A 16,647-nucleotide genomic window follows, 5' to 3' on the forward strand; every position below is an offset into this window, starting at 1 on the left:
CAATGCTATGCTTAAAACTTCTTCATTATACTTGAGTGATTTTACTAACTGTGGACAAAGGTTCAGAATGAGGTCAGTGTCCTAAAAAAATTATCTTGGTCATATTAACTCAGTAAATTCAACTGATAGAAATCACTAATCACACTTTTTGTCCATACTTACACCCCTCTATTTACACACTACATACAATTTTCTTTGTTTAGAAATCATTATTTGGAAATAGATAAACTTTCCCTAGTAGCATAAATATTAACCTATCCATTTAACAAAATATTGCTGAGGTTTTACCTCAACAACTGAGGCTGCACACAAAGTCTATGTATTGATTCCACTGCAACAGCTCGTAGCCACTGTGGTTTATCTGCATCCAGAAATTTCACCAGAAGTGACAGAAATATTTCACATTCAGTTACCTAAAAAATATAAGATTTTTAATAATATTTCTTTAAATCTAAGAATAAGTTACATTCTTGTTCTTAACTCAGTCCTATGGACAAACCAAATACAACCTTTCACTTTTAAATAAATTATGATCCTTAATGGGCAGTGGAGAAAAAAAAAAGTAGTTATATACGGAAAAGGTAACAGTAAAAGTAAGCAGTGTCTCTCTAAAGATATCCTCAAAAACTCACCCTACTGATCTTCTAACTTCATGAATCTTTTATCCCTATTCTTTAGAAAGTACAGTGCACCACCAGGCTGTCCTCATTCCTGGAAGACAGCATGGATCGCGTATGCTCAAGTGGCCTTCAGTATACCAGAACATTCTTCATATGATCTTATGCTGCTTAAGAAACAAACAGGCAATAAGCCAAAGAATGTTTAGCATATACTTTCCAGTAGGAAAACAAGAAGGAACTTGTGGCAGTTGACAGGTGTAAGTTTATATAATAAAGTACTCAGAACAAGGCTAGGTACATGGCTTTATTAACTACTAGCTTTTACCTTTGGTATTAAACCAACTCCTCTGCAAGCTGTCTATAGATTAGTAATGCCATTTAAAGCATATTCCTGACATTATTCATTAAATGTTTGATAACTGAATGAACAAACAAAAATTAACCAGTTTATTCAAAGGTTAATGAATTGTTTCTGTTATATATTTGTTGAGGACACACTGGGACCTCATGGAGGTAAGAATGAACTTGACACTGTGGTTGCTAAGCCAAACTGAATCGTACTCCTACACCAAGGACAGCAGGTTATTGAATGTTTTAGTTGGGGATGCCCCCAAATGAGTGAGCATAATGTGGGGCAAGGAATTTTGAGACTAGAGTAGCCCTCAGGATTTTAGCCCAAAGTGTCAGCAGCTGGTATTTTCTAACGACTTTTAGGTAGATGCTTTAAAAATAGAACACTATCGTGAGGATAATGCCGGAGGAATAACTAAAAACAGTATAATCCTTAGACTGCTATGACTGGGAAGTCACAGGCAGGTTTGTGATTGCCCTAAACTTGATATGGTTGAAAAGCAGTAGGATCTTAAGTCACATGGCTCAGCTTCTTTATCCACCAACTTTGACAGTAACAAGCCAGGTAATCTTCTTACAAATAAAGGATAAAAGAACCTGCACCTTGCTGAGAACTCAAATGAGAAAAATGAAAAGAGTAAAAACATCCCCTAAACATGGCAAAGTGACATGCAAATATACACAGTGCTTATTATTTTTTTCTAACTAAAACTACTCCCTTTTATTAAAGAACTAAAAAAGAAAGAATCATCCTAGTGACTCCCTGGGCAACAGTTGTATCTACTGAACAATTTTAACATGAGTAGGTCCTTCAAAATGTATACTATCTGTTTTAGAGTAAAAGTGGAATTTAAAAGTGGTGGTAGAATTGAAGGTCTTAGGTTATGCAGCCAGAAAATAAAGGCTCTCAGAAACATCAAGTATATCAAAGCAAAATGAATTATTTAAAAATATTTATTTGGCTGCATGGGGTTTTTCACTCGCAGCATGCAGGATCTTTAGTTGTGGCACATGGGATCTAGTTCCCTGACCAGGGATCAAACCTGGGCCTCCTGCATCGGGAACCCAGAATCTTAAGCCACTACATCACCAGAGAAGCCCCATCAAAGGAATTATTAACGTTACAAAACTTGCCTTGAAGAGTTTTCATTTCCTCTCCTATGAAAAAAGTGACTACAGTATAAATTAAACACTCAATTTTATACTGTAGCCACTAAAATCTTGTGATTTGGGCAAAAGGGAGAGCCTTTCTCCTGAGGACTGGAGCTTTGTTCTCACTTCCTCCCTCCCTGCCAAGAGTGAAACTCTGACCAGAAAGCTAGGAGCTGGGGACAATGACCTGCTCTCAAGGGTATCTGTGGAAGGTGCCTCTTATGAATCTAAGTCAAGTCTTTCCCCCAAGAGGCTGCACTTGTATGAAACAAGTATCTATGAAACTTGTATCTATGGCCCACGTCCAATTCTTGTGGCACAAAGGTATTTCGTGAACACCATCATACTAGCATGAAGGGTGATGAATGTTTCCGAATTCCTACAGTCCTCTGGTACCAGACAATAGCCAAGAAACAACTGATGTTTAAGATGAATCAAAGTCATCCTGGTGGATATTCTCATCGAAATATCACATAGACGTCTGTTAGGGACTCAAGTATATAAGATAACTGTATGCTTAGAAGACAATGAAAACAGTCTTGGAGAATATTTAAATGCAAGAGTCTATTTACCAGGGGCTGTTTAGTGTTAACAACCTTATAGCTAGTGGATTTGTTAGTGATAAGATCCTTTGTGAGAGAAATATATACATATACAGAGGTGGAAAATGAACTTGCCCAAGTCAATTTAGCTAATACATTCCTTTTTAAAAGCACTAAGTCAAGGGCAGAAGAGAGATATACTAGACACTAATAATTAAGTTTAGTAGATTTCTTAAAGATACCTGCCTAAAAAAAGTCATCTGGGCATGGCGCCAAAGTATATCAAAGAGCAGAAGAGCACCTAACTCAGATGATAGAATGTGGAAAGAACATGGCGTACGGGCTACATTATATCTGCACCTGAATGACTGGAGCGTTCTTATTTCTTCCAATCACTCCAGACATATTAACAGAAGATGAGTTATCTTCACACTCCTGAGCTACTAGACAGAGTAAGATATAAGCTAATGAACACTGGGGGAGAACATTGATTCTTCAGTGTAGTGGTTCCCAAAGTGTGGTCCATGGACCCCTCAGACCAGGGGTCCCTCAGACCATTTCAGGACATCTGTAACATCACACTATTTTCATAAGAACACTAATGTATTACTTGCCATTTTTAATGTATTGACACCTGTGCTGATGATTCAAACCAACGGTGGAGTGCTTTAGCAAGATGCAAGGCAGCAGCACCAACCCATACTAGAGTCACTGTATCCTTCACCATTACACACACTCAATAAAATTAAAAGGTTCTACTTCACCTAAGGACCACAAGTACAATGAACAAAAATAAAATAACAAATAAAATACATGTTATTGATAATTATTAAGCTATTGATTGAATTATTTAATCAATAATTATATTAACTATTGATTTTATTAACTCTGACCCATACATGCATATATTTATAATTTTCTGTGTATTTGTCACAGCAAGTACAGATGAGGTACTTTTGCTGTGTATCAAAGTAAAGTGGTTGTCTCAAGGAAAAGTACAGCTGCAAACTGACCTAGTCACTTTTTTTCTCCTATGGAGACCATTTTAACTAAAAGAGCATAAGGCAAATTATGACTATTTCGACTTATGTATACTGTAGACATTTTCTCAAAATTTAACAAAATAAGCTTGTCACTTTTGGGGAAACAACTGACAGTATTTATTGTACATGATAAGATTCAAGCTTTCAAACAAAAATTAGAATTTTGGAAGACTTGTATCTGCTACTATGACCTGGGCAGCTTTTTAATAATGGAAGACTTTTCTGATAAATGGTTGCTGATATTAACATTGATATTAACATGTGTGATTTTTGGTAGTGTACAGAGTGTTAACATTTGGAACATCTGCTCAATCACAACAAATGATTCATCAGTGAAGGATACAACGGAATGAAGCAACAGATGAATCAATGAATTTTAAAGTAACAGGGTATAAAAATGTAATATAGTTTCATATTTTTCACCTTTCAGAAAGTGTCACTGGTTCAGTTTGGTACAATATCAAAGACCAATGTATACTATTATCTGAAAATGCCTTTAAAATCATTCTGCCTTTTCCAACTATATACCATTCTGAGGACAGATCTTCTTTATATGCTTGACCAAAACAACATACCACAAAATAATGAAAACAGAAGAAGGTAGGAGAATCCAGCTATCTCTATTAAGACAGACATTAAAGAGATTTACAAAAAGAATATAAAACAATCCTTTTTGTTCTTTGGAAAATGTAGGTGTCTTTTGAAAAAATAAATTTTTATGTTAACATGAAATGGGTTTTGCTATCACTCAGGCAATTTTTAATACAGTAAATAATGTTAGAAATAATCCACATAAATGAAAGCACCTCAATATTTTTAGTATAAAGGTATCCTACAACTGAAAAGTATAAAATTACTACTCTGGTAGGCCTTTTAGGAGATGTATCATTTCCAAGTTTAAAAAAGGACAACACAAGAGAAATAAAAGAGAATTCCACACAAGTCACATATCTGACCCCACAACTACCACACTTCTAACTTTTGACTTTGGAGAAATTGTAACATCTGAACTGCTGCACAACCAGTGAGCCAACTCTCAACCTAACAAATTTTAACACTGAGGAATTAATATCCTATGTGAAGAATTCATCTTTGCAACACAGTCCAAGAGCTGCCTTGTTGTAAAGGGACATTTTATCAGTTGGTCATCACTCCCAACTGATGAGTGAAAGACAAAAGTATGCTTTTCTCTTCATTCAAGCAGCAGCATTTGATCTTCACTGCAGCTGGCTGTGCGGTTCTGTCTCCTTATTCTGCCCCTAAATCAAGGAGACTAAGGTCAAACTGCAGAGACGGGTAGAGGAGCAGTACAGGAAACTTGGCCTTGGAAAGAGGAAGACACGAGAACGAAGAAAACAGTGAAGGATAAAATGCAGTGAGGTTAAGAGCTTGGGTTTGGGGGACATAAAAGGGTTACTTAACATCCTCGCTCTGCAGCTAACAAACTGTATGATCTCAGGCTAACTACAGAAATATCCTGAGCCTCATTTTTTCATCTGTAAAACAGAAATACAAATGTCTGCTCTATAGAGTTGTAGTAAACTCCAAATGAAATTAATAAATGTAAAGTACTTTGTAATATCCAGAATATATTCATTCAATAACAGAAATTTCATCCAAAACTGAAATTACTAAAAATAAGATTTCTGTAGCTCTGAAAGTCACCGGATGAACTGCTAGCTAACAGAACTGGTGGACAGAAACCAAGTATCTTAGTCTGCTCAAGCTGCCGTAACAAAATACCTAGGTGGCTTAGTGAAGTGAAGTTGCTCAGTCGTGTCCAACTCTTTGCGACCCCATGGAATGTAGCCTATCAGGCTCTTCTGCCCATGGGATTTCCCAGGCAAGAGTGCTGGAGCGGACTGCCATTTGCTTCTCCAGGGGATCTTCCCGACCCAGACAGCAGAAATTTATTTCTCACAGTTCTAGAGGCTGGAAGTCTGAGATCAGCATGTCAGCATGGTCAAGTTTTGGTGAGAGCTCTCTTCCTCGCTTGCAGACGGCTGCCTTACTACTGTGTCTTCACACAGCAGAGAGAGAAGGCTCTCCAGTAACACTTTGTATAAGCTCACTAATTCTATCATGGGAATCCTACCTTCATGACCTCATCTAAACCTAATTATCTCCCAAAGGTCACATCTCCAAATATGTTCACAATGGGGCTTCAAAATATAAATTTTGAAGGGATAAAATTCAGCATCGTTTCATAAAAATAAAAGATAATTAAGCTGGTAATTCCTGACTTGGGAACAGAAATAAAATGTGAATTCAGCATTTGTCATGGTGAAGATGTAAGAAGGCTGCCTTATTGTGGAGAACAGGAAAAAGACTGTGTTCTCCATTACAGACTAGTGGATATGAAAAGGAAAGGGAGAAATGTCTTCTCTTCCTATAGCCTTATCTTAGTTAAAACCTGCATTTTAGAGAGAGAAGAGAGAGAAGCCCTCCCAAGACAACTCTGATAATATTTAGGGAATCAATAGTGAAGTGACATATATTTGGTATAGTCACAGATAATAAACTCTCTGCATTTGTTCATCAGGGAAAGACTTCATTTCTCCTTCAATTTTGAAGGAAAGTTTTTCTGGATACAGCATTCTTGACTGACAGTTTTTCTTTCAGTACTATGAATATACCATCCCATCCTCTTCTGGCTGGCAAGGTTTCTGCTGAGAAGTCTGCCGAAAATCTTATGAAAGTTCCCTAGCACATGAACAGTCACCTTTCGTTTTCTGCTTTAAATGTTTTCTTTGTCTGTGACTTCTGACAGCTTGATTATAATGTGTCTCAGTTTGTTTCTTGAGTTAATCCTCCCAGTGGGAATTTTTTGAGCTTCATGAATTTGTATGTTCCTTTTTCAAATTTGCAGTTTCAGCCATTAGTTCAAACAGGCTCTCTGCCCCTTTCTCTCATCTAAAACTCCCATAATGCACTGTGAAATAATAAGAAACATATATGCTGGTCTCCACCCGATTTTAGGAGAGCTCCTAAAACCCTTGTAAATATAGGTGGCTAGGACCATTTTTTGTTCCAACAACTGATCTCTGACCCAAGTTCCTGACACAGAACTTCTAAAACCCTCGGAATTTCCTGGGTAACAGGATTATCTTTTGTTCTAATGAGGCAACTCTCAGTGAACTCTGGGATAGAGCTTGGTTACCAGAGAGACTAAGCCATGATTTTCTAGCCTGGTACTTTCATCCCCACCCTCCATTCTCTGGAGTGGAGAGATGGATGGAAATTGAGTTAATAATCAATCATGCCTACATGATGAAACCTCCATAAAAATCCCCAAAATATGGAGACATCACCCCATGTATCTTTTCATCTGCTTGTTCACTGGCATTTTAAAATGTCCTTTGTAATAAATCAGCAGTAGTAAAATGTTCCCCTGGGTTCTGTGAGTCACTTTATCAACTTATCAAACTCCAAAAGGGGATAATGGGAACCCCCAATTTGTAGCCAGGTTACACAGAACTAGTTGGTAACCTGGAGATCCACTACTTGGGAATGGCATCTAATATAGGGGAGAGCCTCGTGGGACTGATACCTTAATGCACGGTACATGCTAAGTCACTTCAGTCCTGTCTGACTTTGTGACCCTATGGACTGTGGCCTCCCAGGCTCCTCTGTCCATGGGATTCTCCAGGTGAGAATACTGGAGTGGGTTGCCATTTCCTCCTCCAGGGGGTCTTCCAGACCCAAGGATCCAACCCACGTCTCTTACATCTCCCACACTGACAGGCAGGTTCCTTAACACAAGCACCACCTGTGAAGCCTTTGCTAACTCTGGTAGATGTCAGAATCCAAGTGAAACATAGGACACCTGGCTGTCAGAGAATGCTCAGTGTGGGAAAAATATTCACACATTCGGTTACAGAGGCATTGTGAGTGTGAAAGTGACACAGCGTATTTTTCTTAGATGTGCACATATTGGTCTACTTGATGCCGTCCCATAGGGTCTGCTCATTTCCTTTTCTTTGGCTCCTCTGACTTGATCATTTCTAATCACCTGTCTTCAACTTTGCTCATTCTTTCTCTACTTGATCCAGTCTGCTATCTTCTTTAGTGAGCTTTTTCCAACTGAGTACTGTATTTTTCAAATTCAGAATTTATTTGGTTCTTTGTTAGTTTCTCTCATTTTGTTCATATGCCATTTTTCTGACTGGTTTTCCATGTTCTCTTTCAGCTATCAAAGCATCTTCATGATAGTTATTTTGAATTCTCTGTTGGGCAACTCACTGATCTCCACTTCTTACTTATTTTGGCTGTGCTGGTTTTTGTGGCTCTAAGTGGGCTTTCTCTAGCTGCAGTGAGCAGGGGCTACTCTCTAGCTGTGGTGCACAGGCTTCTCATTGAGGCAGTTTCTCTTGTGGAAAATGGGCTCTAGGGCATGTAAAAGTTGCAGTGCACATATTTGGTTGACCCCAGCATGTGGAATCTTCCCAGAGCAGGGATCAAACCACGGTCCCCTGCACTGGCAGTCAGATTCTTAACCACTGGACCACCAGGGAAGTTCTGATCGCCATTTCTTTAATTTCTATTCTACAGAATTAGACAATATAGACAATTTCTATAAATTTATCTTCCTCCTTTGAGCCATGTTTTCCTATTCATTTGTATATATTCTTATTTTCTGTTCAAATTTGGGCATTTGAAGAAAAAAAAAAACTCTTTATTGTTTTTGTACAGGAAAAGATCTTTATCAATCAGCCCAGCTAGAGATTTTGGGGTCCCCTCCAGCTGCTTCTGTCAAAGCGTGTTCTCTGGGTTTGTGTGTGATCTCCAATACTTGGCCACATGATGAGAGGAAGTGATTCATTGTGAAAGACCCTGATATTGGGCAAGACTGAAGGCAGGAGAAGGGGACGACAGACGATGAGACGGTTGGATGGCATCACCAACTCGATGGACATGAGTTTGAGCAAGCTCTGGGAGTTGGTGATGAGACAGGGAAGCCTGGTGTGCTGCAGTCCATGGGGTCACAAAGAGTCAGACACGACTGAGTGACTGAACTGAACTGAACTGGTATCTGTGTTATTCTATAATCTCCCTGGTACTGTAGCAAGCCACAGGGTTTGACTTTGTTCTCAGCAGACCCCTGGCAGCCAAGTATGTTGCGGCCTTTCTTGTCAGTGTCTTAAGAGTCAGGTAAGACAAAAATCAGTTCCTTGGGCAGTACCCCAAAAGTCAGGATATTGGTTGCACATTTCACCCTTCTTTTTTACATGAAGGAGAATCCATAAGTTAGGAATTTTCTCTTGATCATACCATGCTATGCCAGGGGTGGGATGGGGTATGGCAGGTAAGTGCAGTGGGCTTTCTTAGCCACTCTAATGAACTTATTTTGGCCTTAAACTTGACTGGGGTGCTATAATTTCTAAGCTAGTTTCTAAAGTTCACATGAAGGCAATCTGTTCCATAGATTTTAAAGTTGGTGTCTCTGTAGGGGAGAGAGTGCCTAGAGCTTCCTATTCTATCACTCGTCACTCCGGTTTACATTTTTTTTAAGTTTGGGGACTGAGACAAACTGTAAATAAATACAATACAGAAAATACAACAACTAACAGATATAAGCTTTCCATCTTTAGAGAAACTATCTACCTTTCTTTAACTTTTAGCAAATGCTGACAGACCTTTCCAAATTTCTAAAAGTAAGGCTCCCTCCTAGCTCAGTAGGTAAAGAATCTGCCTGCAATGCAGGAGACCAGGGTTCGATTCCTGGGTCGGGAAATCTCTTGGAGAAGGAAATAGCAACCCACCCCAGTATTCTTGCCTGGAGAATCCCATGGACAGAGGAGCCTTGCAGGCTATAGTCCGTGGGGTTGCAAGAGTCAGACACAACTTAGCCACTAAACCACCACCACCAATCAACATAAAGACTCAGAGAATCTCCCTCCATTTTAACTGTATATAATTAGACAACAAAGTCTTGGTTTATCAATTAAGTATAATTATTGGAAATTATATCAAATACTTACATTTGTGGGGAACAATGATTGTAATTTTTAAAAAGTTAGAACAAAATAGTCCAAGCCAACAAAGATGAGTACACCAGAAGACTCTCAAACCCTTGGCACCAAACCCTGACGATTCACAGTTCCCTAAACAGCAACACATTCTGAAATGACTTGATTTCCTACAGCATTTCCAAGCAATGTATTACATACCTTACAGATACATCTCATGTGGCCAGAACTCATTATAACTACAGTGCTTATAAAGATTATTTCAAAATGCATTTTACATAAATGGATTTGGACTATGAAAAGAAAATCTATGATAAGTGTACCATAAATATAGAAAACAAATTTTCTTCAAGTTTCCATAGAATTTAGTATAAACTACTTATACTATCTAATAGTTTATAATGTTGGTTATCGCTAACATTTAGCATACTGACTTTTCACAGCAGATGATCAATAACCAATTACTTTTGTTAATTAAAATTAAGGATATAAATTTAAAGAATTATAACCCGCTGAATTTGACTTAACATAAAATTTTAAAGAAATATATCATAATATACCGTTTTCTCTGAAAAATATTATTTCATATTTAAGAGTCAATCATTACATAGAATTATGATCAAAAATATCACAATATATCTTGCATCCAAAAATGTATGCAAAATAGATATAATACTGGACTGAAAATAAAAATTAATTTCTAATGCTACACTTCACCAAATTTTATAATAAGTCATATGTATGGTGGTATTAAAAAAAATTTGGCACTGGCAGCCTTGGAGAGAAGAAAAAACAAGAACTAAGAAAACAATGAAGCATAAAATGCAGTGGGGTTATCGAGTATAAAATACCACATAAACACAAGAGAGTTTCAAGAAAGTAAAGAATGAACTTTCAAATACGTTGGAGATTATCTATTAGAACTCAAAAAAAAAAAAAAAAGAAGTTTGTTTAACTGAAGTAGCTAAATACACTATAATAAGATCCTGTTTTCAGAAGAGGCTTCATGCAATTACATACACAAACACATATGAAAATTAGCACTTACCAAAAGACTGTAAAACTGCTTAATCAGAACAGATACTACTCTCAGCAAACGCATGCAGATGGGAAAATAAGGTTTTTCAACTGGTGCTGGAGAAGATGAAGTGCTGGAACCTTGTCTGAATTTTATATTTGGAGAAAAGAGCTTTATCACAAGAGGACATACTCTTTCTTTGAGGAGGAAACTAAATTCCTGATGCTATTTGCAAAGATTAAAAAAAAAGAAAGAAAGAAAGAAAAAAAAAAGAATTAACTTACTTTGTACTTAATGCTTATAAAAGTCTCACAGTTAATAACAATCTTCAATAATCAGTATGAATAAAAGTATAAGTTTATATAGTTTATTTTAAAGTTTACACACAATTCTGAAATTAGTATTCCTCTTTGAGAATATAAGATCAAATGATAATATTTCAAGAAGTTTTAAAAAGAACTGAAATTTAAAAAAGAACATTTAATAACTGTGGAATTAAATGATGTTAATTACTAGGCATTTTAATTTCAGTAGGACACTAGCAATTCTAGCAATTAAAAACATAAAAGATAAAAGAAAATAGATTTTACAAATTCAAACAGATAAAGCATTTAAACAGGAAGCTGAGAGGAGAAAATCTGATTAATAAAGTAAATAAATTATATAATTCAGATTTTATTTTGTGAAGATAATTCTATTCACATGCAGATTTATTAATTAATATTTTGTTCTAATTAGAGCACTTGAACAGAACACAATGAGTTGATAAAAAACACAATAACAAACAAGCATAATTATTTTAAAGTCTGGGAATCTTACAGAGAATTCTTAAATTTTACTTATAATTATGGCATATTATGCAGAAAACCTCCCTTAACTTGTTAATTCCCTCAATATATTAGCCAAAAGTAGTCTTCTTATACTGACAAAAAAAGGTCCAGTCTACAGTCAATGTTTAACCTCAAATATAAAAATTATTCTGTTGTTTTAACCAACCCAGTTTCACTGAGGCCAAGAACAAAGATACAAAAACAAAAATCAACCAATCCAATCCTTTAATCTTACAAAAAAGGAAAGATAAGGCACAGAGTAGCTTTTTTTAATTTGTAAAATGTATTTTTTAAAAAATCAGATTCATTCAAGAAAAAATACAGGTTTACTAGCAAAAAAAAGGAAAGAAAACATAGAGAAGTAAAAAGATAAAAATAAAAGTATTGCTTAGTATCTCCCAGAGATAAGTTAGCGACTCACTGTTGACTCCAAATATATGTCCTTCTAGATTTTAAATTCATTTTAATGTACTTTTAATTCTTCCCCCCCCCCAAATGGGATCTTATGAAGGGTGTTCCTGGTGGCTCAGTCGCAAGCAATCTGCCCACCACGCAGGAAACACGAGTTCAATCCCTGGCCCAGGAAGATCCCACACGCCATGGAACAACAAAGCCTGCGTGCCACAACTACTGAGGCTGCATGCCCTAAAGCCTGTGCTCCACAACCAGAGAAATGACTGCAGTGAGAAGCTTGTGCACGGCCACGAGAGGACTCACTGCAACTGGAGAAGGCCCACACACAGCAATAAAGACCCGTATAGACCCCCAAAAAACAAATTTTAAAAATAAAATTTTCTTAAGTTATGTGGTTTGAAATTCTACTTCCACATCTATAGCAGTTTCATTGACTGACAAAATGAAAATCATACTTAAGTCCATTTTCATACTTTGCTAAAGTCTTACGTAACAGTTAACTCGTAAATATTTCAGACAACTCCTAAAAGTTTTATGTTAACTTTTTCCCCTCACTATTCAACTACAACTGTGTTTCCTAAACAACCCCCATCAATCTATACTCCATCTCCATTTAAACTATTCTTGTTATACACATCATGATGTATTTATCTGTGGCCAAAGCAAACACTGCCTTTGCAGTCTTATCAACTTTCACTGAAGGACATGACATAACTGATTCCTAAAAGGAAAGCTCAAATGCATTCCTACCTTCCTGGCCTCCATGCTCTGAGTCTCTCATATGCTCGTCCTCTCATGCCCAACTGTTTAACAATGAGGTTTCTCAGAACTCCAGAATGCCATGTTATCGCCATAGGTGATCTCGTTCACTCACATATGTGCCAGTGAAGTTTGTTTATAACTTGAGCCCAAAATCTTACTTTCAAGCTCAAGATATATAAATCAAACTACTATTCTGCGTACACTTGGGTATCTCAAAAGGAGTAAGTTCAAAGCTGAACATACTTCCCTTTCTAGCAAAAGTTCTGCTCATAGAATATTCTCCACAGCTCAAGCCATAAAGTCAGAAGTCATCTTTAATAAAATATAATTAGTTCTGTAATTCACTCAGTTCATTTTGAAGAAGGTAAAAGACTGCCTACTTCCTCACACTTCAGTGCTTTACTCAGCATCTACTGCCAACTGTGTAACGTGTACCAGGAATCGTGACGTTCTTCAGTCGCTCAGTCATGTCCACCTCTTTGCGGCCCCCGTGGACTGCAACACACCAGGCTTCCCTGTTCTTTACCATCTCCCGGACTTGCTCAAACTCATGTCTGTTGAGTCGATGATGCCATACAATCATCTCATCCTCTGTCGTCCCCTTCTCCTACTGCCTTCTATCCTTCCTAGCATCAGAGTCTTTTCCAGAGAGTCGGCTCTTCACATCAGGTGGCCAAAGTATTGGAGCTTCAGCATCAGTCCTTTCAATGAATATTCGGGGTCGATCTCCTTTAGGACGGACTGGTTGGATCTCCCTGCAGTCCAAGGGACTCTCAAGAGTCTTCTCCAACACCACAGTTCAAAAGCATCAATTCTTTGGTGCTAGCCTTCTTTATAGTCCAGCTTTCACTTCCATACATGACTACTGGAAAAACCATGGAATTTTCCACAGTTCGTTGTGATGCACACAGTCAAAGGCTTTAGCGTTGACAATGAAGCAGAAGTAGATATTTTTCTGGAATTCTCTTGCTTTTCCTATGATCCAACAGATGTTGGCAAAATGATCTCTGATTCCTCTGCCTTTTCTAAATCCAGCTTGTACTTCTGGAAGTTCTTGGTTCATCTACTGTTGAAGCCTAGCTTGGAGGATTTTGAGCATGATCTTGCTGGCATGTGAAATGAGGACAACTGTGTGGTACTTTGAGCATTCTTTGGCATTGCCCTTCTTTGGTATTGGAATGAAAACTGACCTTTTCCAGTCCTGTGGTCACTGCGAAATTCAGGGTTAAGCTCAACTTTGTCCCTGCTCTTATAGAGCTTATTTTCTAAAAGAGAAGGCAGATCCTTTCTTAGAGTCACTGCTCTAGAATATTCTTTTCCTATACTACCTATTTCTCTCAACTAACTACTCTTCATATTTCAGGTAAAAGCTTCACAGCCTTCATCATCACCAACTCGCCATTAGGTTTGGTACCTATGTTACTCATTTTCACAGCACTTTTTATATTTTTCCCTCATTGCACTCATCACAGTTTATCATTCAGTAATGTGTTTCTTCCAATTAGACTGATAAGCACAATAAGGGCAAGAATTTTATCTATCTTATTTAAATACTGAATCCTTTGCACTGAACACATTCACCAGCAGACTGTAAAGTACTGGTAAATTCTGATTGGATGAGTGAATAATGAGTGAATGAAAACAAATATTTATCTCTTGAAGAAAACTTCACAGGAGCATTTTTTAATTTATTTTTAATTGGAGGGTAACTGCTTTACAATAGTGTTGGTTTCCGCCATACATCAACATGAGTCGCCATAGGTATACATGTGCCCTCTCGCTCTGGAACCTCCCTCCCACCTCCCCCACCTCATCCCACCCTCTAGGTCGTCAGAGAGCACTGCATTTGAGCTTCTTGATTCATTTGGCAAATTCCCACTGGCTCTCTATTTTACACATGGTATTGTACATGTTTCCACGCTACTCTCTCAATTCGTTCCACCCTCTCTTTCCCCACTTTGTCCACAAGTCTTTTCTCTCATCTCTGCGTTTCCACTGCTGCCGTGCAAATAAGTTCATCAGTACCATCTTTTTAGATTCCACCTAGGTTTCTTTCATGTCTTAGCTATTGTAAATACTGCTGCAATGAACACTGGGGTACATGTGTTTTTTTCAATTAGTTTTCTCAGGGCATATGCTCAGTAGTGGGATTGTTAGGTCATATGGTAGCTTTATTCCCAGTTTTTTAAGGGATCTGTAGGAGTAAATTGATACTTTTGAACTGTGGTGTTGGAGAAGACTCTTGAGAATCCCTTGAACTGCAAGGAGATCCAACCAGTCCATCCTAAAGGAGATCAGTCCTGGGTGTTCATTAGAAGGACTGATGCTGAAGCTGAAACTCCAGTACTTTGGCCACCTCATGCGAAGAGTTGACTCATTGGAAAAGACCCTGATGCTGGGAGGGCTTGGGGGGCAGGAGGAGAAGGGGATGACAGAGGATGAGATGGCTGGATGGCATCACCAACTCGATGGACATGAGTTTGAGTAAACTCCGGGAGTTGGTGATGGACAGGGAGGCCTGGCGTGCTGCAATTCATGGGGTCACAAAGAGTCGGACACGACTGAGCGACGCAACTGAACTGAACTGAGGAGTAAACTTTAGGATCTTACACAAGGTAATTCTTTTTTCTCCTCTGGATTATAGCAAGAAGAATAAAGTAGAATAGATTTATTTTAGGCACAATAAATCTGAAACCATTTTTTCAAACTTTTCCCTACAAAATTAGAAAATGTAATTCAAACGACAGAAAATTCTAATTCAAATTCATTTACCAATTCATTCACTCATTTATTCAAATATTTATCAAATACTTGCCATATGCCAGGCACTATTATAGGCAACTGTACAACACTGAACTAAGTCCCTGCCTCATAGAACTTACTTTTTTATGAGGGGAAAAAATAGACTAACTCATGTACAAACACATATGTCAGGAAGTGATCAGAAAAATGACAAGGAGTCAGAAAGACAAGGGTGCTGCCAGGAAAAAAAGCTGCCATTTTGCACAGCGTGGTGGGGAAGGTTTGTCTGGTATGTTGACCATTGAGTTAAGTCCTCAGAAGAGGAAGAGAACAAGCTACACGGGAGAAAAGCATTCCAGGCCCAGGCAGCAGTAAGCACAAAGGCCTTCAAGCAGGAGTCCAAGTGGGCCACTTAAGAACAAAAAGGACAGTGAGGCTAAAGGATGAGGACACTCACAAACTATGAACCCTTAGACAAGTTAGTTAACCCTCAAATTCTTAGCTTCCTCCTGGGTAAAACAGGAATAATTGGTACTTGTGAAGATTAAAGGAATTGTAAGGAAGATTGTAATTGTAAGATTAAAGATTGTAAGGAATTTGGCAAAGTTTAGCACGGAGTAGGCAGTCAAAAGTCGTAGCTGTTACAACTATCAGTTTATACAAGACTATGAATCAAGTTATACCTTAACTTCTCCTATGCTAATACAAGAAAGGGAATCCTCAGTTAATATTGTCCAATACCACTGAAAGCTCTGAAGAGTTATCTAATATGGACCAAAAACTATAAGCCATGTAGTAAAAATTTCAGTACTGACTCCTGGGCTAAAGGGTCTTCTACTTTGGTGGCACTTGATTCACTTGTGTTGTAGATAAGAGCAAAGATCAAATAGCTGATCTAGGGAGGGGCAGCATATTAGGGAAAGGAGCTGGAGTATAGTTAAAAGTTTTAAATTTTAGTTCAAGATCTGCAAATAACTAAAGAACCCCATGTAAATCACTGAATCACTTTTGGACTTTAGCTTCTTACAAGTAAAATGAAAAGTTTGAATTCTTTCTCACTTTTTCCCCATCAACTGTTTTGAAATATTCTGCACAGCACATTAAATTTATTAAATAAGCATTGATGACTTCTTTTTTCCATCTGAATTACGTGAAAGCACACAGCTGCATACAAACAAAAGTTAGCAACAATTTTTAAGGCTTT

At 37.7% G+C, this 16,647-nt stretch overlaps 1 protein-coding gene across 6 annotated transcripts in view; it reads right to left on the bottom strand.

Annotated features, from left to right (window-relative positions):
* Window positions 1-16,647, bottom strand: part of MON2 (MON2 homolog, regulator of endosome-to-Golgi trafficking) — a 109,717-nt gene that overhangs the window by 62,872 nt on the left and 30,198 nt on the right. For all 6 annotated transcript variants that reach the window (XM_043888329.1, XM_043888312.1, XM_043888303.1 and 3 more), the window contains 2 exons: window positions 10,726-10,920; window positions 289-413 (listed from right to left, as the gene is read on the bottom strand). In XM_043888329.1, coding sequence (XP_043744264.1) covers window positions 289-413; window positions 10,726-10,920 — 320 coding nt within the window. The remainder of the gene's footprint in view (window positions 1-288; window positions 414-10,725; window positions 10,921-16,647) is intronic.

The sequence above is a fragment of the Cervus elaphus genome, chromosome 3, assembly GCF_910594005.1.
Source record: "Cervus elaphus chromosome 3, mCerEla1.1, whole genome shotgun sequence".
NCBI lineage: Eukaryota > Metazoa > Chordata > Mammalia > Artiodactyla > Cervidae > Cervus > Cervus elaphus.